Genomic DNA, 27,030 nt, shown 5'->3' on the forward strand with positions numbered 1-27,030 from the left:
TTACAGGAGAGAGAAGGGATGATTGATACCGTAAGGATGGGTAGTTACATGGCGCAAGTGGAAGAATCAGCCACAGAAGGAGGAAGACACTTTTATTGTAAAGGAAAAAAGTTAGGGCTAGATTGAGAGAGTTTTCTTTGATATGTCCAGTTCCAGTTTAATCATTGAAATAGGAGCAAAGCTCATCCGCTGAAAGGGGAGTTGGAAGGAAAGGACAAGATTTTTTTTTTTTTTTACCACTCTGCGAGGCATTCAGGGTCTTAGGTCTCTGACCAGGGATTAAACCCATGCCCCCCTGCATTGGAAGTGCAGAGTTTTAACCACTGGACGACCAGGGAAGTCCTGGAAAGGACATAAGATTTGAAATGGCCATTTAACAAAATTAGAGGGTGGTTTGATCTAGAATGCTGGTTAGCAGTGTTGAAGGCCCCTTTGGGTTGGAATCCTGAGTGAGTAGGGCTCCTGCTGTGCTCTGTCGTGATTTTTCTCTGGTAGTACTCGGCTCCCTACGTGTGGTCCTGGGGAAAGCAGGAAGCAGGGCTCATCCCGCATTGGGTCTTGCCACAGAGCAAGATGTAAACATAGGGACAAAGAAGTACGAAGAAGTCGTATGCATGGGAATATGAAATGAGGAATCAGCAAATCTTAAGATAGATCAATAAGGAAGTTTAAAAAAGAAAATGGGTAAGTCAGTGAGGTGAGCACCCTGAGAAACTAGTAGGAATAGTTGAATAAGTAGGATGGAAGGAGCTATGCTATCAGGGGAAAGAGTGGGATGCCTGAATTAGTGATATGGGGCTCTGAACAGTTTTGAGCAGTGGTAAATTTCCCTGGGAGGGTGGTGGTGGGTGGCTGAGGTGGGCAGACGAGGCCATTGACTGTAAGGAAACTATGAGACCGGGTGTTAGACCTTAGTACTCGACAGTTTACAGCATACTGTGCTTTAGCATAGTATCTGAAAACAGGAAAAACCAAAATTGTTAGCCTCATCTTACAGATGAGAAAGTGACCCTAAAGAGGTTAATTACGTCCTATCCGCCCCAGTGAGAGTTAGTGATGGCGCTGGACTTAATCTCATGTCCCAACTTATGTTCTGTCCATTATAGCTTAGCCAGTGTGTTATGTGAAATATCTGGGACGTTTATTCTCCAAGATCAGAAGTCTTGCTGACAGTACCACATAGTACCAAAAAAACTTCATACGAGTAATAAGAAGTTAGGGATAGGTGAGATGTAGATAGTTGTGTGCAGGAAATACTCCAGAAATATTGAAAGTAGCTATTCTTGGGTAATTGTGATTGTGACTCTGGGTGACTTTTTCCCTTTGTTTTACTTTGCTGTATTTTCCAAATTTCCTATAATGGACATATATTACATAGATTAAAAAAATTAAAAACTAGATTGTATATGGAAATCTGAAATACAAATAGATACGCACTATATAATACCCTTTGAAAAATTTGAGTATTTTATTTCCTTTCCCTTTAGAAATGCACTTGGTGATGGAAAGAGAGCTACCATTCTGAAGAACAATTGGACAAAGGTAGGTTTCTTTCATGCTTTACTTGGCTAAACAGTGCTGTACAGCGTAGTGAAAAGTCTGTTTATAGGATATAAATCCCTATGTAAAAAGTGTTGGATGAAATTACATGGAACTCAGGAGCATGGCAGGGGAACCTTCAGTTCCATGATCAGAGAGGACCTGCCGCCCAACGGTAAGGGCCAAGCGTGTCTATCGGGGACAGGTTGCCCCTAGGGGTCGTAAACATACCTGAGTGGCTGAGGTGTCAGCATCTGCACGTTGTGGAAGGATTAAGAACCTGACTGTGGAAAATGAGGCTTAAGACTCAGAAGGAGTGCTGGAGATTAGCTCTGTAATCTTGAGGTGGGAAAGGGATTCTTAACATAACATGCACAGGTCAGAGAAGGGAAAAACTCTGATAATTATCTCAAGCTTAAAATTTTCTGTATGTTGGGACTCCATAAATGAAATTACAGTCTGGGAGGAGATAGTCTCTCATATATAGAACAGAAATAACTTGATAGGAATTACATTCAGAATATGCAAAGAACAAAAATAAACTCAGTAGAAAATGGGCCCACGAAATAAGCATTTCAGAGGTGAGGAAACCTGAATGGGTGATAGGAAAAAAACTATTCCGTTTCCTGGTAATTAAAATTGTAAAGAAAGAGAAACCAAGAAAGCCTAATAAAGAACCTCCAAACAGACCCACATGTACTCCCACAAGTGGAAAAAATAATGATATTGTTTGGGTTCTTCAAATTGGTGAAAGTTAAGAGAACGATAGTCCTCTTAACTAGAGCTCTATGATGTGCCTGTGTTGTAATTGATTCCAAGGGCGTGTACTCCACAGACATTCTTGCCTGTGTGTATATGGTGAGATGTGCAAGCTTGGTCACTGCAGTGTGGTTTTTATGACACAGAACTGCAAATACCTGAGTATGCATTAATAAAGCAGTGGATGAGTATGGAATTTTCATTTGATCAAAGTTATTACTACGATCCATCTGATCAGCCCCCTGTCTGCCTTTAACCACCCATCATCTCTCCGACCTCACTCCTGCTTGCCTCTCCCTTGTCCACCCTGTCAGCCCCAGGCCTCCTCATTGTCCTCACACGTACCAGGTCCACTCCCAGTGCACTTGCTCTTCTCTCTGCCTCAAGCCAGAATGCCTTTCCCAGCGCCTGAGCAATCACCCTTACTTTCCTTCCTTCTTCACTGAAAGTTCTCTCCTCAGTGACCTTCCCTGAGCACCTTGCTAAAATGCCAAACGTGCTCCTTCCTAGACATTTGCTTATTTTTCTCTGCTTTATCTTTTTACCTCTTAGCATTTAACATGATTGCACGTATGTATATTGTATAAGTTGTGTCCTTATTTGTGTGTGCTTTAGTATAATGTGAGCTCCCTAAGGACGGGTTTTTTAATTTGGTTCATTTCTGAATCACCTGCCTGATAAGCTTCCCAGCACATAGCAGGCACTCAGTAAATATTTATTGAATGAATGAGTTGAAATGAGTTATTGGCTACCAAAAATTATAGATTTAAAAAACAGTGTTTACATATCTGTTTTTAAACCAGAATGAATAGAATCATAGAATTTTAGAGCCTCCAAATTATGATTCAGATGGCTTAGGAGTGTATCCAAGTCTGGGGATTATAAAATTCTCCAGGTGAACTTCTGCATCCAGATATTGGAGTCACTTCTTAAATGCCTTATTTTCTAGATGAAGAAATTAAGTCCCAGAAGGGTTAAGTGACTTTCTGTGAGGTAACATTGCAAGTAAGAGACAAAATGAACTGAGAATCTAGCATTGCATAGGCTTCTGTCTGAAGGTGATCTCTTTGTTGCCATTTTTGTTATGAGTTGCTGTTGTAGCTGAAGCATAATCTTTGCTGATCACTGAACTTGGCATTTGGCAGGTGCTGTGTAAATATACTTACAGAATGAATGGGTGCTAGTGTTCATAACACTGAAACCTAGACCATGATACTGATTTTCCAGAGGTAACTTGCTAGTTCAGTCTATTATCAACTTAGAAAAAGTGTACCAAAACTTTCTTAAAAAAAGAAAAGTAACAATGCAGATGTTTAAGTCTGTGTTCTTTTGACTTTTTTTTTTTTTTGCCTCTGTTGACAAGTCTACTATTTTTCTTTGTAAGTAATCTTTGCTTTTCCTAGGCGTTTGAAGATCTTCTCACTGTCTTTAATGTTTGACAATTTTATTGTAATGTGTCTGGGAGGGATTTTCTTTAAATTTATCATACTTGGAATAGCTTGGTTTCTAAAATCTGAGGATTCATGTCTTTCAGCATTTCTGGAATATTTTTACCCTTAACCATTTTAATGTTGCCTCCTCTCCAGTTTATTCTTGCAAAACTTCCATTAGATACATGCTGTATATGTATGTTATCTTTCACATGTCTTAAATTCAAAACTTTCTTAATTACATTGAAGACTTTATGTAGAATGTTTATTCCTGGTTTACCTTATCAAACAAAACATTCATTCTTTTTTTTTTTTAAAGACTATTTTTTAGAGCCGTTTTAGGTTCACAGCAAAGTTAAGAAGACGGTACAGAGATTTCTTGTAGATTCCCTGCGCCACACTTGCAGTCTCCCCCATTATCGGCGTCCCACAGCAGAGATACACATCTGTGAAAACTGATGAACCTACATGGACTTGTCATAATCAACAAAAGTCCATAGTTGGTCTTAGGGTTCACTCCCTAAGTGAACTTCTGTGGGTTTGAACAAATGCATAGTGACCTGTGTTTCACCATTGTGGTTCATAGAGTATTTTCACTGCCCTGAAATCCTCTGATCTGCCTATCCATCCTTCCTCCCAAATTCCTAGCAACCTTTGATCTTCTTACTGTTCCCATAGGTTTACTTTTTCCAGAAAGCCATATAGTTGGAATCATACAATGTATAGGCTTCTCAGACTGGCTTCTTTCACTTAGTGATATGTATTTAAGTTTCCTCTATGTCTTTTCATGACTTGATAGATATTTCTTTTTAGCACTGAAAATACTACATTGTTGGAATATCTTACAGTTTATTCACCTACTGAAGAACATCTTGATTGTTTCCAAGGTTTGACGATTATGAATAAAGCTGCTATAAACATATATGCAGGTTTTTGTGCAGACATACAATTTCAGCTCCTTTGGGTAAATACCAAGGAGTGCAATTGCTGGATCATATGATAAGAATATGTTTTGTTTTGTTTTTTAAACTGAAAAACTTAACAGTTGCCAAACCTTCTTCCAATGTAGCTATGTTGCACATTCAACCATTTTGCACTTCCACCATCAGTGAATGAGAGTTCTCGTTGCTCCACATTCTCCCAGCATTTAGTGTTGTCAGTGTCCTGAATTTTGGCTTTTCTGGTAGATTCATGTGGTGGTGGATGGTTTAGTCACTAAGTCGTGTCCGACCCTTGTGACCCCATGGACTGTAGCCTGCCAGGCTCCTCTGTCCATGGGATTCGCCAAGCAAGAATACTGGAATGGGTTGCCATTTGTTTCTCCAGGGTATCTTCCCGACCCAGGAATCAAACCCCGGTCTCCTGCATTGCAGGCAGATTCTCTAGCAACTGAGCTACAAGGGAAGATAGATTCATAGTGGTATCTTATTATTTTAATTTGCATTTCCTTGATGACATGAGAAGCATCTTTTCATATACTTATTTGCCACTGTATATTTGCCTTGATGAAGTGTCTGTTAAGGTCTTTGGCTTATGTTTTAATTGGTTGTTTTCTTATTGTTAAGAGTTCTCTGTATATTTTGGATAACATCCTTTATCAGGTGTATTTTTTGCAAATATTTTCTCCTAGACCGGGGCTTGTCTTCTCATGTTCTTGATGTTTCTTTCACAGAGTGTAAGTTTTAATTTTAATCAAGTCCAGCTTATCAATTATTTCTTTTCATGAATCATGCCTTTGGTGTATCTAAAAAGTCATCACCATGCCCAGTGTCATCTAGTTTTCCCCCTATACTCTCCCCTAGGAGTTTTAGGTCTGTGATCTATTCTGAGTTAATTTCTGTCTGGATTCAGTTTTTTGCATGTAGATGTCCAGTTCCACTATCATTTGTTGAAAAGACTGTCTTTGTTCCATTGTATTGTCTTTGTTTCTTTGTCAAAGATCAGTTGACTGTTTATGTGGGTTCACTCATTTTTTTTTTTAATTGGGAATTTTTTGATAGTTGCAAAAATTGCTTGTGTGGGCAAAAAAACACAACTCCCTAGTAAGTATTCACAAAATTTGTTAACTATATATTGAAGTCATTTATCATTTTGTTTTACCAAAAAGGAGTGCTCATTGAAGGATATTTTAAACTTAAAAAACCAAGGTAGACTGTGCAAGGTGCATTCTTTTATCAAGAGTTCATTTATGAACCTGAGTCTATTGAGTTGTGCCTCTAGGATATAATCCTGTATAGGTGGGTAGTCTGTAGATTTCTGTGTGAGGGTGGACCAATTTTTCTTCTTTTTTTCCAGATAGAGAAAACTGGTCCAATGTCAGTTGTCCTGAACATACTTTAATTTTTAAATGATTTTTTAAAAATTATTTTTCATTGAGGTATACTTGATTTATGAGTCCTGTACATACTTTTAGGCTTAAGAAACTAATCATTCTTAAGAATCAATGATTCTTAAGAGACTGAATCATTGTATCCTAAAGAGTGAGAATTTTTACAATATAGTCACCAAATATTTGGTGGTATTTCTATGTGCATTGTCTTTTGATATATTTATGCAGGATACAAACCAATAGCCTCACAAATGTCCTCAAGAACTTTTTAATATTGAGGAGTATGTTAGGACTCTTTTCGTTTGGGAGTGACAAAACCTAACTCAGATTTGACAAAAGTAGAACAGGGAAGTTCTTGGCTCATGTAATTGAAAAGTTATGGTTAGATGGTAGTTCAGGCATGGTTGGATCCAGATCTGTACACAGTTTATGTTTCTCAGTGATGCTTCCCTGTTTGTATCATTTTCAGTCTTTTCTCTCTTTGTACTATTTTACCTAGATTTTTATTGCTGTGTCCTCATATCCACTAATTCTTCTGTTAGGTCTAATCTGCCTTTATTTCCATCTAATTTATTTTTCATCTGAATGCTGTAGCAGTCATCTCTAGAATTTCAGTTTGAGTATTTCTTATATATTTTATGTCTCTACTTAATATATTCTGTTTTCTGCTTAGCTTCTTGAATGTATGAAATATATTATCTATAGCTGTTTTAATGTCCTTGTCTGCTAATCCTGTGATCTGTGTCATTTCTGGATTGTTTTCAATGGATTGATTTTTCTCTTCATTATAGATCACATTTTCCTTCTTTGCATACCTAGTAATTTTTGATTGGATGCCAGACATTGTGAATTTTGCCTTGCTTGGTCCTAATATATTTTGTTTTCTGTAAATATTTTTGAGTTTTGTTTGGGGATACAGTAAAGCTACTTTACTGTAAAGTAAAGAAAACAGATTCTTCTGAGTATTGTTTTAGGCTTTGTTGGGTGATATCATAGTGGTATTTGTTCTCGGGCTAATTTTTTCTCCACAACTGAGGCCAAACCCTGTTAAGTACTCTACTTAATACTCGCATGAATTAATTATGTTTTCTGCTCTGGTTGGTGGGAACAGGAATTACTCCTGGCCTGTGTGAGTGCTGACTGTTACTCCCTTTTAGTCTTTTCAAGTGGTTCTTTCCCTGGCTTGGGTAGTTGCTGCACGTGCATGTACTAATTGATGCTCAGCTGAAGACTCAAGGGGAATCCTCTGAAAACTCTGGAGTCCTCTCTCCAGCTCTGTCCCCTGTGGTCCTCTGCCCTGTGAACTTGGGCTGCCTTGGCTTTCCTGTCCTCAGTGAGGTTGTGGTCTCTCCCTGGGTTCCTTTTGCCGGTGCTGTGGCTTAGAAACTCTCCCTCAGTAAGTGGGAACAACCAGAGAGCTTTCTGTGTTTCTCATCTCTCAGGAATCACTTTCTTTGTTGCCTGATATCCAGTGTCTAGCAAACCTTTGTTTCATGGACTTTGTCTTACTTTTAAGCAAGAGGGTATATCCAATCTTTGTTAATCTATCTTGATCACAAGTGGTAATTAGAGAATAGGCTCTCTTGACTTCATTTTGAAACAGTGGGAGCCCCAACCTGGTATCCTAGTAGCTGTTCTGTTACGTTTCTATTGGAAAGTTTGTAGTAACTTTTCTAGTGGAAAGAGGGCCTCTGTTAGTATTTATATAGTATAACTGTGGGGTGCCTCAGACTGATCCTGATTGAGCTATATGCCCACCTGTGGTTCAGTTGCTGTGAATGGTACATTTCTGTTGGTCAGTCTCCTAGGTCACAGCTATGCTTCTTCCCTGCCGGCCCTGTTGAGATGCAGGCATTACTATATAGACTAGAGATGTGATAGCACACAAGAAGGAAGAGATACTAGGTAGATGAATAGTGTCTGTGATAGAGAATGAGATAATGTCACAGAAGAGCAAAACTATCATAGTTGGGTTCAAGAAACTTTCTGAGATACCTTTCGTTGAAGCTTCATTCAAACAACTTCAGCACAGAGATCTGAATAAACTCCCTTCTCATCTGATAGAAGGTACACTGGGTTTTGCAGAGCTTAGGGAAAAGAACGCAGTAAAAGATGGGTGGAAAAGAGAAAGAAATGAAGTGTTTTCTACAAATTTAGTAGGTGAGGTTTATAATCTCCCATAATTTCCTATGCTGTGATTTTTTTTTTTTTAATGCAGCTATTTAAAGTTTGAGGTTGGTTTATGCTTAGTGGATAGAATTTTGGTCTTGTAGCATAACTGTGAGGTCTCTTATCTTCCTGCCTTTGGAGGAAAAGCAGAGTGTAACCAAATGCAGTTTGAATTGGGGGTCACTGAGCTGAGCCTGAAGAGCCTGCTTAGGAAATGTTCTGACCTCTCCGGTTGGGTTGGTACACCAAAGTGGGATTGTATATGCACCAAACCTACGTAAACATAGGTCCTCTGGTTATTTCTTGCTGCTTTTAGTGAAAAACTCATCTTTCTTAAAAGGATCATTTATTTCTGATTTCATATTTTCTAATAGAATCAGAATTTTCTTTGTAAAATGTGTAGAAAAGAGGAAGAGCTCTGGACCTGGAGTCCTAAGATCTAAGTTCTTTGGCTTGTCTCTAAATAAATGTGGCATTAGGCCACTTCTAGCCTCTCACACTTGTAAATCACTTCTTAAATGGAGATATCAAGCCTAAAACAGGGATTTGGTTTGGGGGTAGCTAAAAGAGGAGTTATCTGAGTTAGCCCTAGTTTTGGTAATACTAACTTTCTGAATTAAAATGTTCAAGCTTGATATAGATTTCCCCAAACACATAAATTAAGGGACCAGCCAGAACTATGATTCTGTAGCAAAAAAAAAAAGAAACAACCTCATCATTGGAATTAAGAGTAAATCAGTGGCTTTTGGATCTTTTCTTAAAGCTGAGAACTATACTTAGAGATAAAATAATTAAAAGCTGATTAAGAAAGATGGGAGTAATATATGCACCCCTTATCTGTGCCCATGCTCTTCAGAGGGGTTGGAAGACTACTGCACAAACTGATTATTCATTCCAGCTCTAAAACTGTTGATTTCAAAAGTGTAGAGAATGTGGGTGCATGTTTATGTATAGCTGAGTCCTTTTGCTGTTCACGTGAAACTACCACAACATTGTTAATCGGCTAGACCCCAGTACAAAATAAAAAGTTTAAAGTTAAAAAAAATTGTAGGGAATGTAATGACTTAGAGACTATTATTGCATCAAAATACTTTGAAAAAAATTAAGTTACTCATTTATAATGAATTACTCTTATACTTTATTTGGCACAAAATAATGTCTTTTACATAGAGTAAAGGTTGAATTGTTTTCTTTGGGGTCGATACAGAAATCTCTTAAGCAAAAACACTGATCTCTATAGTCAGTTGTTAAAAATTGTTGTTCATAGCTTTTCATTTAACTCTTTTAGGTAATTTTACTTCCTGAGAGGTATTAACATTTTCATTTATTTTTTATTGAGAGGATCCTAGTGTAACATTTCAAGTAACTAACCAGTTTTCAAGCAAAATATTTTTTCTTTAAATTTTCTTTAAGTATATTTTTGAGAAAAAATTGAATTTATCTTTTTGGAACAGGGTCATTATCGTTATTGTGCTGCTCTTTCTATGCTGGGGGAATATGACTGGGCCCTGCAAGCAAACATAAAAGCTCAAAAACTCTGTAAAAATGACCCTGAGGGACTCAAGGATCTAATTCAGCAGCATGTAAAGTTACAAAAACAAATAGAAGACCTGCAAGGTATTTCACCTAAGATTCTTTTGGTTACAGTCGAATTCCCTTAAAAACTTTCGAAGGTGGGTTTCTTGGATTAATGGAGGACCATAAATCAGTTCTCAGAAGATTTGTACTTATATTTTATGTTATCTTGGTCAGCTCACTTAAATTTCTCATTTGTATTCATGTAGAATTCTGTTAGTATTATATTCCAGTTGGTAATAATAAATGATTTGTATTTTTTATTTGAAATAGCAACAAATTATTTATTCTTCTGTAGAAAAATATGTGTTCTTGAAATTTTGAATGACAGAAAACCTTTTGAAACAGTTTTAAATTTCTTCCTCCTTTATTATAGTTATTTCCTTAAAAAAAAAAAAGGCCCTTCAGTAGAGTTGTTTGTTTTTGTACCAAGTTTGTGGCTAATTCTGTAGCATGCTGAATGTGTGTGTATACATAGGTACATCAGAAATTAGTGTGCAGGCTGGGAACTCCAGGTTCTCATTCTGCCCTTGTTTTCTCTCCTGAGTTATTTTGCTCCCTCCAGTGCCTGGAATTACCTTACTCAGCATAGAGTCCTTTCCTGTTCTTTCTTCTGTGAGTAGCTAGTATCTCACGAAGCTGAGCCCAGCAGTCCTATTTCACTGTCAGATGTTGTCACCCAACAGGACACGTTTATCAGATTGTGAGCTCCTCGAAGACAGGTACCATCTCTGATTGAGATTTATACATTGCTGCACCTAGTCAATGATCACATGTAATGGGATGTCAAATAAGGTTTGTGTAGCATCTTGTTGACATCATTCTAAAACTAAAAACATCTGGAAGTGTAAAATTGCTTAGGTTTACTTTTCAGTTCTCTAAATTTGATAGTCTTATTGTCAGCCTAAAAGAAATGTGAAAATCTTTTGAAGTATGTGTTGCCAATCCACTGATTATTGTGTGTGTGTGTGGTTCATTTTTATAGGTCGAATACCAGCTAGTAATCCAGTCAAAGCCTTCTGTGAAAGCAGGTGAGTTAATATCAGATCAGTGGCTGTTACTTGGAGTGGTTTTGCTCTGTGAGTTTGAGTTGCTGTCTGATGCTTTAGTATTTAATAGCAACCACAATAAAGTTGTCAGTGGAAGGACAAAAGCAGGTTTTATTTTATTGATTTTAATATTTTTTTATTTGGCTGCCCCAGATCTTAGTTGCGGCATGCAGAATTTTTAGTTACATCATGTGGGATCTAGTTTGCCGACCATGAATCAAACCCAGGACTCCTGCAATTGAAAGTGCAGAGTCTTGGTCACTGAACCACCAGGAAAATCCCAAGAAGAGATTTTAAAGTGTGTTTGTAAGATTAGGTGACGACCCGTGATTTGTTTTGCTGAGCTGTTTGCATATATGTGTACTGGAGATCCATAGCCTGAGCCCATGGGGAGGAGGTATGACGTGTTAAGAGTACATAACTGTGCTTCAGTGGCACCAGTTTTGTTCATGAGGGTCCTGGCAGCAGAGACCAGGGGCACAATCTGTGCCTTTCATCCCTCACCTTCATCCTGGAAGCATCTGCCTCCAGCCTCCTGATAACTTTTCAAAAACGGCTGAGACACTCCTGTTAGAAGTAGGCAGCAGATAGACTTAAGCTCATTTTCTTCTGCTCATAAGAAAACAGACAGCAGTCAGGATTCTATATTTTTTTATTTGGCAGTTAAAATAGAGTAAACTTTAGGCACATGCTTTACCCACATGCCTGGGATGTTGAAGCTGTTAAATTTATAACAGAGAGACTTAGTTATTTTAATATTAGAAACCAGTATACATTTCTTGAGTTGTTCTTTATCTATTTTGAACTTTTAATTACAAATTTAAAGCAGTATTTATGTAAAAACCCAATCTCAGAGATAGAGATTCTTTTTGAAGCTATTATTTTGCTTTCAAGGAAAAAAGGCTATAATTGCTAAAAACCTCCTTGTTTGAAGGATAACTTTTAAAAAATACTAATCAATAGAAATAAAATTATTATTTCTTTTATTACTGCTCAGGGCCTACCTACCTAGTTTATCAGCACCTGCATTTAGTACTTCACTTAACTTTGTGGAAACTGAAAAAAAATTCAGAAAAGCTAACCACGAAATGGCAAACGGTGGCAATCAGAATCCAAAGGTAAGCTCAGTTAAAAACCAAGATTAAAATTATTTTGAGTATAGATAGTCTCGTATTTTATTATCATGTTTTTGTGATAATGGAAACTAATAGGCATCTCTAAGCCTATAGCCCGGCTCTGTGCTCAGTGTCCCAGATGACCTGTGTCTGAGTTTTCCTCTGACCTGTAATGTACTCAAAGGTCAAGTTCCCATTTATATTTCTTTCCAGGGCTTGAGGGAGAAAAACGGGAATTGGTGTTTTGGACCTAGGTGGGCATTGTTGAAGGGAACTTTTCCAATTCACCATGTAATTCTTTTGTTGTTAATAATGAAAGTCTCAAAGAGACTATATTCAGTTTGGGAGAGGAGCATAAGGAAAGATGTGATAGGATTAATTCAGCATTTATTGTGCAGTACTTACCATTTTGTTGGTTTATTCATTTGGTAAAGCTGAATGTTTTAGGTGCTTAGACTCAGTAATTTTATTTTCATGGTAGGTGGTAGATGAAGCTCTGAAAGTAGACGATTGTGACTGTCATCCTGAATTTGTACCACCATCAAGTGAGTTTTTTCCCTTTCTGTAAATTTTTGCTGAATTCGTGTAGTGTTGCCTAAGCTTCTACATGCTAAAATTCGCAAAAGCCTCACTTGTATTTGCTGTTGTTCTCCTTTTATTTTGCAGTGCTTCTAAGTCTAGAAAAAAATTGGAATATTTATTTGAAATAAATGCTCAATCTTTTCATAGTACTTAATAAATTTAATTTTGGAAATCCAGGTAAAGGCATGGGAAGGAAAAATGCTCTCTTGGTCTGCTACCTAATTTCCACTAGGCCAGTGTTTCATTTATTTCATTATCTACCCCCTGCTCTCAGAGCTGTTTTTCCTTTCATGAAACTTTGATACTTCAGATACCATTTATCTGTTTTATGTTCTGTATGTACATGTGTGCTTTTATATATAAAAACAGATTTTTTTCATCTTCCAGTAACCAATTCCAACTCTCTTGGGGGTGATGTCACCCCTGTTGAGAATGCATATACTTTAATGCTAGTTTATTTAAATTATATGTGTTCAGTGCATGCATTTATTTATGTATCCAGAAAACACGGAGACACACAGCAGACCTCATCTACTTGGTGTCTTAAGGAAATGAAAGATTTCAGAGAAGCAAATACTCATGCCACATTTTTCCTCAGTGTCCCTTTATACTTCCGGCTTCTGAAGGAAGTCATTCTGAAGTGGATTTCATTCTTCTCTGCCTTTTAAGACAAAGTTTGAGAGAATTCAGATTTTCTTGATGGTTCAAGGTTGTGGTTACACACACATTACTTCCTCAAGCTTTCATGAGCTCCTTTCAGAGCTAGTGTGGTGAGATGGTTGACCTTCTAGTTAGTGATTCTGTTGCCCTCTTTTCCTTTCACAAGTGTTTTGGTTCCTTTATTTTTTTTTCAGTGTTTTTACTTCCAGCAGCCGTTTTGGTCTTTTACTTTGTGCAGCTCTCTCTTCTCTTAGGCTCCAGTGTGGCATATCCAACCACCTAGTACTGGTTAGCACTATAGCACAGATATAAAGGGGAGAAACACAGGTGTCTGCCTTACCTGATGTGACTTGATGGCATGTGCAAAATATTTGAGAATAGAACTTCTTCTTTAAAACCAGCTTTTAATTTACTGATATTTCTTAGGCCATTATTAGACAGAACATTTAAGTCATTTAAATACTGTTCATAGTTCTGCATCTGTGTTCAAAGAAATTGAGGTCCCAGAGTTAGATTAATTAAATTTTGCCCTAGGTCACCCAGTAGAAATCAAACTGGAGCTCTTCTTTCTAGAAGCCTCTGGTTTTCTGAGGCCCCCAGAGCTCAGGCTGTCAGCCCGTCCCTGGTACATGGCTGACTTGCTTCTCCCAGAGCTTCTGTCACACACACCGTGTCCCTGCCTGTGCTCTCGTCTGCGCAGCTGTGTGCAGGGCGCTCTGCTCCTCCTGAGGAGGTCGAGGCTGAGCTGCAGGGCTGGGGAGTCAGAAGCATGGGCATTCACACATTCAAACCACCTGCCCCTTTCAGCCTGTCCTTACTAGCCCTCTCAATCACACTGGTTTGCCTAGTGCTTCTTAAAATGAACTCCAGTTGGCCCATTCTATGTAAATCCTGCTTGTTACCTTAAACACAGATGCTGCATCCCCCCGACGCCTTTCCCAGTCACTCCAATTTACGTGATTTTCCCTTCTAGGAATTACAGTAGCAGTTACTATGGGATTGATATTTCAATAACATCATAGAATCTTCTTTTTTCCTTAGTGGGGATTGTTATTTAATTACTGAAGTGACTGTCTTTTCTTCCCATATGATTATAAACTTCCTGAAAATAGAAACTATAGCCTGAAAAAAAAAAAAAACAACTGTAGCCTTCTGTATCTCTTTTGTAAACTTTATCTCTTCTGTATCTACTATAGGGTTAAATGATAATCATCATTATAATTTATTCTTACAGTAATTTTATGGCATACATAGAGAAACATTATCAATAGCTTTTTTTTAATAGCTTAACTGTTAGACTCACAATGTCGCTCCCTTTGCTTTATTATTCCAATTTACATTTTTTTAAAAACTCTACTTTTAAGCTTGTAGATTTTTATGTACAGATTTCAGGAACAAATACTTTTGTATTCGCAGGTCAGCCTCCAAAATATAAAGGGAAACAAAAATCTCGAAACAATGAATTGGAGAAGTTCAGGTATGTTTCTTATCTTTTTTTTTGCTTTTGCTTTATTTTGTTTCCATAATGTCCACCTCCCAAGAAGAAAGGAGAAATAAATCTCTTTCAAGTAGTAGCTACTTCTGCATATATGTATTATGATAAGTACGTCTCTTTCAAATGTCTAGGCATGTCTTTGGAAGAAGATCATTTTTGGCTAAATGATTATTTAATCCTGGATGTTAATTAGCTGAGTCACATAATAGGAGATATAGCAGCATTAATTTTCTAAAATTTCAAAATACATACTCAGAAGAGGAAGAGGAAGAAATATGCAGATAACTGTAAAGTAAACATTTAATCTCCTTCACTGTTCACTTGATTTCACCTGTCTCTCAGTTCCTTCTCTGGTGCCTTTCTTTAGAAATCGCTATTAATCATTTCTTGACCATCTGGAAACTAATTCTACGTGCCCTGACACCGCTGTGTGTGTATTCAGAGGCCCTTTAGAGTCATTATCCCATTAGAAGAAAGGATTAACTAATAGACCAACTACTTACAAAGTTGGTTCTACCAAGCATTTCCCCCAATTAACAGTAGGAACGCTTGGCACCAATCTTTATACTTAATCTCCCGTTACCTACAGTGATGTAAATTGATGGCAAAGTGAAAGTGTAAATCTTACAGTAGATACAGAAATTCATGAAAACAATGAAAATGATGCTGGTGAAACTGCAAAGCCTTCCTTGCCACAGTTCCACTAGTCTTCAGTTTTCTCTTTGTATCTGAAGGCTGATTCCTTGATAGGTGCTTCAAGGAGAATGAATATCATTTGAATATCATAGCACTAAGAGAAAATAGTAAAGTACCATTTTTTGATGGTGCTACAAAAGTTAAATACAAAGCAAAGCCATAGTGCCTTATGTTATTCTCTTATTTGTTAGAAAAGCCCTGGGTCTTCCTCCTCACCCCTCTTCTCTCAGCACAGAAAGAAACCAAAACCCACTACATGTTTATTCTTTGAATGCATAGTTAAAATTTCAACCCATTGTGTTAAAGATAACTCGATTTTCCTGATGTTTTGTTTCTGTTTTCAAACGGAATACTCTTCTTGATTGTATCTATTTCATGAGGTTGTTAAATAATAAAGTGGATGTTGGTTTGGTGGTTTAGTCGCTAAGTCGTGTCCGACTCTACGACCCCATGGGCTGTAGCCCACTAGCTCTGCTGTCCGTGGAATTTTCCAGGCAAGAATACTGGAGTGGGTTGCCATTTCCTTCTCCAGGGGATCTTCCCAACCCAGGAATTGATCCTGGGTCTCCTGGCTTTGCAGGCAGATTCTTTACCAACTGAGCTACAAGGGAAGCCCCAGTAGGACAACCACATAAAATTCTTAGAGCCCTGAAACATGGTAAATGTTCGATACACTGGAACTATCATCATTGTTAACAGTATCATTTTCATTGTTAGAACCATTTTGGCCTCTAGCTTGCTTTTATCTCTTCTAAAATGCATTGACTACCTTCCCATATCAGACCATGGATATATACATTCTTCATTTTCATGGCTGTAGGATATTTCATGGTATAGATGTTAGTGAAGGAGGAATTTCTAGAGTAGGAATTGCCATCAAAGGGTATATGTAACTAACTTTGCCATATTTTCCTCTAAAAAAATGCAGTGTTCATACTGGTACCAAGCTACGAGAGGGTATGGTATAAGAAAGATGTTTATAGATTTGGTCCATGTCCCCAGTTCCTGGCACAGCACTTCTAGGACCCTTGGAGTTTCCTGAGTAAAGAGAGAGTCTTTGGTTACTTCCGAAAGACTTTGGAGCTCCTTCCTCCCTACTTGAGTTTATACTAATAAGGTGACTCAAGGCTGGTCCCCTGTCTTCAAGATTGAGGCTGGTCACCAAAAAGGTAAAACGTGTGATTGGTTGGAACTTTCAGCACCCCTCACCCCCCAGTCTTTTGGGAGGGGAAGGGAGCTAGAAATTGAGTTTAGTCACAAGTAACCAGTAATTTAATCATTCATGCATGTGTAATGAGACCTCAATAAGAACCTCTAAACACAGAGGTTAAGGGAACTTCTGGGTTGGTGAATACATGGAGATGGCGGGGAGCAGTGACTCGGGGGCAGTGTGAAAGCAGCGTGGTACTTTGCCCCCCACACCTTCCCTGCGTCTTTTCCTGAGCTGCTCCAGACCTCTGTCCTTTACAATTAACTGATAACCGTAAGTAAAGTGCTTTCCTGAGTTCTATGGGTTGTCCTCAGGAATAGTTGAACCTAAGGGGTGGTCACAGGAACCCCTGAAGTTGCAGTCAGTGGGGCATAAGTATGGGCAGCCCGGGTACCGCACTGTGGCTGAAGTGAGGGCAGCCGTGTGGGACTGAGCCCCTTACCTGTGGGGCCTGAGTTAACTAACTCCGCAGCTGGTGTTAGGGTTGAATTGTTGGACTCTCAGTTGATGTTGCAGAATTGATGTGGAATATCACAGGTATTTGGTTGACTTAAATTTGTAATAACTTGATGATCAGTGTAAATCCCAAATTTCTTTTTGTTCTTAAGCTGTTCTTCCGTAATGTTTGTATAATGAGTTCATCTGGTCCTCCTTCCCCTCTAATTTAATAGGGGTTTTATTAAATTTAGAAATTACTTGGCAGAGAATCAGCATCTTGGTAATATTTCTGTTTAGGGATTTGTGACTCTCCATTTGCTTAATGTTTGATATGATTTTCAGTAAATAATAGTATTTTCCTTTCTATAAGCAGGATTGTTTTAAAATAATTCACAACAGTACTTTTCTCTTTTAGCCCTGGTTCACAAGAAACTTTACCGGTAGATTTGAAAAACATCTTGGAGAAACAGTTTTCTAAGTCTTCCAGAGCCGCACATCAGGTAAAGGCAGAGACTTTGCTAAGGGAAAGAGACTCTCTGAACATACCTTTTGTGACTGGAATGAAGTCTAATCACGGACCACTCTTAAGTTTTTGAGTTTTTCTAGTGTAATTTTAGTTACGGACGTAGAATTTAATAGATGATTGCTAAGAGACCAAACTATAGTTAATTTAAATTTTAACTTGGTAATTATGTGAACCTGAGATTTAACTAATGGTTAATACTGCACAAGTGTTTGTTTGCCAAAGATTTACAAGGGACAAGCAAGTCTTTCCAAAGATGTCAAGCTTTGGTGATCTTTGCTTCCCAAAGTTTTAACTTTTAAGTTAAATAATTTTAAAAGGTTTAAATACCTGCAGTTTTATTACACCTACCATAAAACCATAAAGGAGCAAGCATTTTATTCTTTGATTTATCAGATAACTGTATATAAAATTCTTTCTGTGATATTGAGTAAATAATAGAAAATGTACCTTAAGGGGGAGGAAATGAATAGGCAGAGCACAGAGGATTTCTTGGGCTGTGAAAATCCTTTGTCTGATAGTATAAATGATAGATACATTATGCACTTGTCTGAGCTTATAGAATGTCACCAAGAGGGAGCCATAGGGTTCACAGGTAAGCTGTGGGCTTTGGATGATTATGTGGTGTCAGTGTTGGTTAATCCTTGGTTTAAGAAAAAAAAAAACAACAACTGTATGTCATTCTGATGAGTGATACTGATTGTGGGGGAAGCTGTGTGTTTAAGGGAACAAGGAAGTATGTGGAAATCTTTGTGCCTCCCTCTTAGGTTTTATTGTAAACCTAAAACTGCTCTCAAAGAAAGCATTTTAAAAAATGCAAGGGATACAGCTAAAAGATTACTTTGAAGGAAATTTATCAAGCTGACTGCGTATATTAAAAGAACAGAGACATCTATGTATTTACTTGTTTATTGCTGCAGCATGTGGGATCTTTGGTTCCCTGACCAGGGATTGAACCTACACTCCTTGCATTGGAAGTGTGGAGCCTTAATCTCTGGACCACCAGGGGATTTCCAAGACTTTTAAATTAGTGACACTTTTCTCCCAAGAACAAGGGAAAAAAACAACAACAATAAAAGAAAGTAGAAGGAAATAACAAAGTAGAAAATAATGAAATGAGCCTCTCAACTTCTGAGATGGCCCACACTCTGTGGAGTGTGTTTTTCTCTAAATAAGTCTACTTCTTACCTATTAAAAGGAAAAGAAAGTAATGAAATGGAACAACACATAAAGGATCCACGGAGCTAGAAGTTGACTCTTTGTCTTTGACAATGTAAATAAAATTTACACACCAGTATGGAAACTAAGCTATGATGTTGGAGAAGACTCTTGAGAGTTCTTTGGACTGTAAGGAGGTCAAACCAGTTACTCCTAAAGGAAATCAACCATAAATATTCATTGGAAGGACTGATGCTGAAGTTCCAATACTTTAGCCACCTGATGTGAAGAATGGACTCATTAGAAAAGACCCTGATACTGGGAAAGACTGAAGGCAGGAGAAGCAGGTGACAGAGGATGAGATGGTTGAATGGTGTCACCGACTCAATGGACATGAGTTTGAGCAAACCCCGGGAGATGATGAAGGACAGGGACGCCTGGCGCACTTCAGTGCATGGGAACACAAAGAGTCAGACACGACTGAGCAACTGAATAGCAGCAGACACTGACGGGTTTCTCAGGTGATGCTCGTAAAGAATCTGCCTGCCAAGCAGGAGACGCAAGAGACTCAGGTTCTGTTTCTGGGTCGGGAAGATCCTCTGGAGAAGAAAATGGCAACCCATCCAGTAGTCTTGCCTGGAAAATTCCATGGGCAGAGGGGCCTGGAAGCCTCCATGTAGTCCATGGGGCCACAAAAAGTTAGAAACTACTGAGTACACATGAAAATTGATAAAAGAAGATACAATAAAGCAATTTCAAGAATGGAAAATGTACATTACTTAGACTCTTTAATATTACAATTACTATATCAAAATACTGTTATGAACATTATACCAAGAAATTTGAAAATGTATATAGGTGAAATAGACAAATTTCTAGAAAAATCCAGCTTATAAAAACTGACTCAGAAAGAAATAGAAACTTTAACAGAATCCGTGGATTACAAAAAATTGTGGGAAATTCTTAAAGAGATGAGAACACCAGACTACCTTACCTGCCTCCTGAGAAATCTGTATGTGGGTCAAGAAGCAACAGTTAAAACCAGACATGGAATGATGGACTGGTTCATAATTGGGAAAGAAGTACGTTAAGGCTGTATATTGTTACCCTGCTTATTTAACTTATATGCAGAGTACATCATGCGAAATGCTGGGATGGATGAAGCTCACGCTGAAATCAAGATTGCCTGGAGAGATATCAATAACCCCATATATGAAGATGACACCACCCTTATGGCAGAAAGCAAAGAGGAACTAAAGACCTCTTGTTGAAGGTGAAGAGGAAAGTGAAAAAACTGGCTTAAAACTCAACATTCAAAAAACAAAGATCATGGCATCTGGTCCCTTCAAAAGAACAAAGTCAGTGGACTTAACACTATCTACTTCTTGTTTCAAAGAGAAAGAAAGTAAAGTCACTTAGTTGTGACTCTTTGCAACCCCATGGACTGTAGCTTGCCAGGCTCCTCCATCCATGGGATTTTCCAAGCAAGAATACTGGAGTGGGTTGCCATTTCCTTCTCCAGGGGATCTGGGAGATGGAACCTGGGTCTCCTGCATTGCAGGCAAACACTTTACTGTCTGAGCCACTAGGGAAGCTCTGGTCCCATCACTACTGGTCCTGTCACTTCATGGCAAATAGATGGGGAAACAGTGGAAACAGTCACCAACCTTTATTTTCCTGGGCTCCAAAATCACTGCAGACAGTAAGTGCAGCCATGAAATTTAAAAGACACCTGCTCCTTGGAAGGAAAGCTGTGACAAACCTGGATAGCGTGTTAGAAAGCCGAAACATTACTTTGCTGACAAAGGTCCGTCTAGTCAAAGCTATGGTTTTTCCAGTAGTGATTTATGGATATGAAAGTTGGACCATAAAAAAGGCTGGGCGCCGAAGAATTGATGCTTTTGAACTGTGGTGTTGGAGAAAACTCTTGAGAGTCCCTTGGACTGCAAGAAAATCAAACTAGTCCATCCTAAAGGAAATCAACCCTAAATCTTCATTGGGAGGACTGATGCTGAAGCTGAAACTCCAGTACTTTGGCCATCTGATGCGAGAGCTGACTCATTGGAGAAGACCCTGATGCTGGGAAAGATTGAAGGTAGGAGGAGAAGGGGACAACAAAGGATGAGATGGTTGGATGGCATTGCTGACTCGATGGACATGAGTGTAAGCAAACCCCAGGAAATGGTGAAGGACAGGAAGGCCTGGTGTGCTATAGTCCATGGGGTGGCAAAGAGTCAGACACGACTGAACAACAGAATCCAGAATTTCCAGAACCAACCATGACTAGTCACTATTCCAGTCATTGAATACCTGTAGACTATTTTCGGTGAAAAGTTGTTTCTTTTGGTTAAATGTGATTCCTACGAGTCTGCTTTGACAATTCAGTGCTCTATGTAAATACAGGTCTATTTCTTCTAAAATAAAATACTAGATTTAAATCCCCCCCCAAATGAATATTAACATGGAACACAATACTCATTTCAATATATGGGTCATTTTAAAATTCTTTTATCTATTTTAGGTATATATGACATTTCTTTTTAAGGTCTGTTGGGATGAAGCAAGTTTCAAGCATTTTTAATGTTTCCTAGATCAGTTTCAACAGCTTTCTAATGAGTTGCGTGAAAGCGTTTTTAGAATTGCTAACTGTTATTAAATTGTCACTTTATTTTGATTTTACTGATCCTAAAGACTGAAGGACTTAAATATTAAAGACAGTTTGTAAAGACAAAAGATTGTTTAAATAAAAATGATAGTTATTTTTGAGCCTTCATTTGTTTAACACACTTTTACTTAGGCCTCTGTATATGCTGAGGACTGGCAGTGCCATTCAGCCCACTCATGGAGCTTTCAGTACAGACCACTAACTTGCACTATATTGAGAGGATTAATTACTAATGGAAACATAAGGCAAATGGATCTGCTTTCTAGAATAAAAGATTAAAATGGAATTAGTTCATTCAAGGCTAATAAACTAGTATGTGTGCAGATAGCACATCATCATCTGTGAGTGTTAAAATTCTTAACATAAATATAGCTGTTGTTGAGCTATTTAAATACTGTATAGCAGATACCAAGTTTATGTGAGACCTGCTCTTTTCTGTGTGTATTATGGGATAAAGTTCTTTTCAACTTTGATACATTGGACAGAAAGCAATAGGCAGCTTTTGTTTATGTGGCCAGACTGTTTTTCCCTCTGTCCTTTGTGCAGTGGGGTCTCCTTTTGAATCCTCATTGTTAGAAACAGTGAGGAATGTCATGCACATATTTGTGTTTTCTGCTCCAGTGAACAGTGTACACATGTATGTCAAGGCGTGAGGAAATGTAAGTTTAGCCTGTTGTCTTATTTCTCCAGTCTTCATACAACTTTTCTGGCCTATAGCTGTTGCCGTGTAACTAAAATCTAAATTCAAATTATAATGTATATGCTCATGTATATTCAGATTATAAAGTTTTTCTCACTTTATTTCAGGATGCATTATAGCCATTTTGTCTTTATGCTCTTCCCTTTGCATTTAGCCTAGTGTTATAATATCTCTCCCAATAATTCTAATTACATTCAAGTACATGTTAGGCAGGAATAGAGCTACTGATTGAAGTAGCCATTTCTTGCTGAGAATTAGGGTTTTTTCCAGGGCACGAGGGCAGTTGTTAAAATCTGATAGTGACCCATAAATTGATTGCTTGTTCTTACTTGTCTAATTGTTCAAGTCTCAGCCAAATAATATACTTACTTAAATGATGGCCAATGTTCTCCATTTTTGCTATTAAAACTTCCAAACACTGTCTGTCAAGTCTGGTAAAGAGAATACAGGTTATATTATAAAGTGAACCACCCTTTCCTGTCATGGGCAGCACTGGAAATGTTGGAATTAAGATGTAAAGCTGTACGTTTTAATTTCTACTTTAATGGTGCTATGCTGAAAAAGGACTATAATGCAGAAAGGTTAGCTTTGTATATTTTATGATCAGTTATAAAGTGTAACTGCTTGATGATGAACTTTGGCATCTTACGTTTTAGACTCAACATGCATAGCTCTAGACTGCTGAAGTAGAATTTCTTTTTGCAGGATTTTGCTAATATAATGAAAATGCTGAGAAGCTTAATCCAGGATGGCTACACGGCCTTGCTGGAGCAGCGGTGCCGCAGTGCCGCCCAGGCCTTCACAGAGTTGCTCAACGGTTTAGATCCTCAAAAAATAAAGGTAAAATCACCTCCTGGTGATTTGCTTGTCAGTGCTTACGCATTTCAGAGGAATGTAGAAGAGAACCAAAACTTTGGTTTCATTGTTTTAGTGTATCTTAGACCGTGCTGAGATTGGCTGAACCTACTCCAGGTTGTGAGAAGCAGATAATGCTCTGATTCAGCTTATATGGTTGCCCTAGCTCTGCAGCCCAGGTTTAAACTCTCATTGCACTATAGTTGGTGTTCGTTAGAGCTCTTGGCCTTTTCTCTTTATTAGAGTACAAAATCAAGGATTTGGACTCACTTTAGTCACTTCTTTTTATCTACAAAGAAAGCATTGGCTAGGTAAATAGTTTATGCAGGATTGTAAGAGAGCGAATATTGAGTTGGCCGTAAAAGTTTGTTTGAGTTTTTCATAAGATGGTATGGCAAAACTCGAATGGACTTTATGGCTAACCCAAGAATGTAGTCTATTACTCTTCCCATTTTTATGCAGAAGAATATGATATCAATTTTTCTGTTATGAGCCATGCCTTCAAGTAATTCTGATACAGTGATTCTGTAATTGCATATCTTTGCAAAATATGTTTTCTAATTGTTTGGCCTTGACCCCAGTAGCAATTAGATTGTTTACACTTCTTTTACTGTTGTGGTTATCATATCAATACAGTGTCAATTGGGCAGAATTATGTTCAGATATTTAACAAGAGGATTTTTATTGACAGCAATTGAACCTGGCCATGATTAACTACGTGTTAGTAGTCTATGGACTTGCCATTTCACTCCTTGGAATAGGACAACCCGAGGTGAGATTTGTAACAGTAATAGACTGTTAAAATACGCCATTAACTTTATTTTTTTTTCTTTGATATATTTTTTTTCATTTATTTTTGGAGGCTAATTACTTTACAGTATCGTAGTGGTTTTTGCCATACATTGACATGAATCAGCCATGGATTTACGTGTGTTCCCCATCCCGATCCTCCCTCCTGCCTCCCTCTCCATCCCATCCCTCTGGGTCTTCCCAGTGCACCAGCCCTGAGCACTTGTCTCTTGCATTCAGCCTGGGCTGGTGATCCGTTTCACCCTTGACAGTGTACTTGTTTCAATGCTGTTCTCTCTGAACATCCCACCCTCGCCTTCTCCCACAGAGTCCCAAAGTCTGTTCTGTACATCTGTGTCTCTTTCTCTTTTTTGCATATAGGGTTATCGTTACCATCTTGTTAAATTCCATATATATGCGTTCGTATACTGTATTGGTGTTTATCTCTCTGGCTTACTTCACTCTGTATAATGGGCTCCAGTTTCATCCATCTCATTAGAAAAAATACGCCATTAACTTTAGAAGATGTGTTAAAATAGTTTTCCCATCTGGGCTTATTTCCTTCTGAATACTTTTTTTCTCTCCTAGTTTTACTGAGATATAATTGACATATAGTTCTGTATAATTTTAAGGTGTACAGCATAATGATCTGACTGATGCAAATCATGAAATGATTAACACAGTAAGTTTAGTGAGCACTGTCTGTGTACTTTCTTGATAGTTTTTTCTACACTTGATCTTGGCCAAAAGACTGAGAAGCAGTGATAATTTTTTCTGAAATGCCTAAATTTAATTTAGTTTGTGGTTTTTTTTTTTTTTTTTTTTAAAGAAAATGTAGTTTGTATTTCCATTAGAAAATTGTGCCAGGCCACCAGTGGGAATCTACTTTTTATTCATACAAAAAGTAAAGAACCCGATGTATCATGATAAATTTTGGAAATACATCAAGGGAAAAAGGCAAGTTGGAAATGTAGTAAATAATGTGATACCACTTATGTACAATTTGGAATATTTACAGAGCAGAAGTATATATTGTTTATGACTATCTGCATCTTGTAAAAGAAAAAAACATGAACTAGCCTTTATATCAAGTTTAAGGTAATGGAAGAAAGGAATGGGACTCGGGAGGTTAAAAAAGAGTTCAGCTTTGTGTTATACTGTTTTATTTTAAAAAACATAGTAAAAATGCTAATGTTAATAGCTCTTGGTTCTGGATAGTAAGTACCTGGGTATTTTATTATTTCCTAGAGTTCAAGCTTCCCATAACCACTTGCAGTCAGGGTGTGGGTGTGAGCACGCCTGGTGTCCGTTACTCATGGTCCTTCAGCACGCTCCTGGGAAGGTTACTTACTTGCACTGCCCAGTTTTATACTCTGCTTTCCATGGTGTTGGATTTTTGAAAAAAGTAGAAATGGTTCTAGAATTAACCTCAGGTAGAAATTACCCTGTCTGCCAACTTAGGCTCCAAGCTTCCTAGGCTTAACCCTAACAGCTACCTAAAGAGGTTCACTCTCTGAGTGGTCCACAGAGCCTGAGGGTCGTTTTCCCCATGACAGGCTGCTTTCCTTGTTCTGACGCGGCAGATGCATGTCTTCCATTAGGGACTCACTGACTGTTTTCTGGTAGATTTTTTAAGACAGGGCGACATGTTCTCAACAGAGTAATAGTAAATATCATATTTTGCTTCATCAGAATTGAAGAAATCGTTTGTTATATTTTTAATTTACTTTGATTTAATTCTGATTAAAAAAAACAGAATGATAGAATGTAAAAGAATGATAGACATTTAAAAGAATTTCATCAATCAGAGTATCTCCAGAAGAAATTGATGTGTTTACTCCAGAGAAGTCCTTGCTTTGGAATGCCTCCTTTAGAACTGGCCTCAGAGCTGCTTATTAACTCCGTTCTGTAGTGACATTTCCTTTTTCACCCACGATGGAGTGATGACCAGTATTACTTCGAGCTGAATATCATTTGGATCTTTTCCAAAACAAAATTCATTCAAAGCCCAGAGGCTTCCACTGTTGAGAGTAGTCAAAAGAATGTATTTTAAGTTCTAAATTTTTTTTACTGAATAGCTGTTTTTAAGACACAGCATTTGTCTTATGTCACAAAACATTGTGGCAACATTGTTGGAATTCCTGTGTCCCCAAGGGAGCAGTGCTTACTAGGATATATGTTATAGTGCATTTGCATCCAAATCAGTCTTTTTGCTTTGAGCTTATGCCTTTTTTAGCCAGCACACACTGGGCCCTGTGTGCGTGTTAGTAAATGCTCATTTGGTGCATTGCCTGTATTCAGTGCCAACGTCTCATTCCAGAGCTGGATCATTTTGGTTCTGTGTCTGAATATCCATATGGTCATATTTTATGTAATTGCTAAGAAAATGAAATCCAGAAGGTGTAATTTTGCCATAGAAATTTTTGGGTATACAGTTGTTTTTAATATTACCCAAAAAGAATCAACCGTCAGGTAAAATCTGTTCCTAGCCTTTCTTTCTGTTTAAGTGATCACTGTTCTCATTGCTGCCAAAGGAGTTATCTGAAGCTGAAAACCAGTTTAAGAGGATGATTGAACACTACCCCAATGAAGGACTTGATTGCTTGGCCTACTGCGGAATTGGAAAAGTGTATTTGAAAAAAAACAGGTTAGTGGAAACCACACTACATTATGCTCTAGGCTGGTAACTCATTTGAAGTCTCATGTGATGATGATCCCTGTTCTGGAGTGATTTTGACATCTTCTCCTGCACACTATGATAACTGTGTTTACTTTGAGGACTGGCATTTCAATATTAATTGTTAAAGTCAACAATTCAGTTACCAATGCTTTCTAATTTTGAATCTAATAAACTCATTAATAATGTGGTACAATAAGTTTTATATTTTAGTATATGTCATTTATAAATTGTGACTCAATTGATACAAATTAATGGTTTACATTACCCCTTCATGGGTCACAGCCTTGTTGTAGCGAAGGGACTTGTTTACTCAGTGAAGCTACGAGCCTTGCCGTGCAGGGCCACCCAAGGACAGGTCACAGTGAAGAGTTCTGACAAGATGTGGTCCACTGGAGGAGGGAATGGCAAACCGCTCCAGTATTCTTCTACTTCTCCTTCACTGATTACATGAAAATCTTTGACTGTGTGGATCACAACAAACTATGGGAAATTATTTAAAGAGATGGAAATACCACATCACCTTACCTGTCTCCTGAGAAACCTGTATGTAGGTCAATAAACAACAGTTAGAATCTTACATAGAACAACTGACTAGTTCAAAATTGGGAAAGGAG

General features: G+C 37.9%; 1 protein-coding gene across 12 annotated transcripts in view; it reads left to right on the forward strand.

The window, feature by feature from the left end:
- The window catches only part of TTC3 (tetratricopeptide repeat domain 3), a 116,816-nt gene that overhangs the window by 32,973 nt on the left and 56,813 nt on the right, over positions 1–27,030 (forward strand). For all 12 annotated transcript variants that reach the window (XM_065943337.1, XM_065943336.1, XM_065943344.1 and 9 more), the window contains 10 exons: positions 1,488–1,542; positions 9,681–9,843; positions 10,787–10,832; positions 11,848–11,968; positions 12,447–12,510; positions 14,624–14,684; positions 17,462–17,546; positions 22,798–22,932; positions 23,639–23,719; positions 26,271–26,383. In XM_065943337.1, the coding sequence (XP_065799409.1) occupies positions 1,488–1,542; positions 9,681–9,843; positions 10,787–10,832; positions 11,848–11,968; positions 12,447–12,510; positions 14,624–14,684; positions 17,462–17,546; positions 22,798–22,932; positions 23,639–23,719; positions 26,271–26,383 (924 nt within the window). The remainder of the gene's footprint in view (positions 1–1,487; positions 1,543–9,680; positions 9,844–10,786; positions 10,833–11,847; positions 11,969–12,446; positions 12,511–14,623; positions 14,685–17,461; positions 17,547–22,797; positions 22,933–23,638; positions 23,720–26,270; positions 26,384–27,030) is intronic.

Source organism: Muntiacus reevesi, chromosome 8 (assembly GCF_963930625.1).
Source record: "Muntiacus reevesi chromosome 8, mMunRee1.1, whole genome shotgun sequence".
Classification (NCBI taxonomy): Eukaryota; Metazoa; Chordata; class Mammalia; order Artiodactyla; family Cervidae; genus Muntiacus; species Muntiacus reevesi.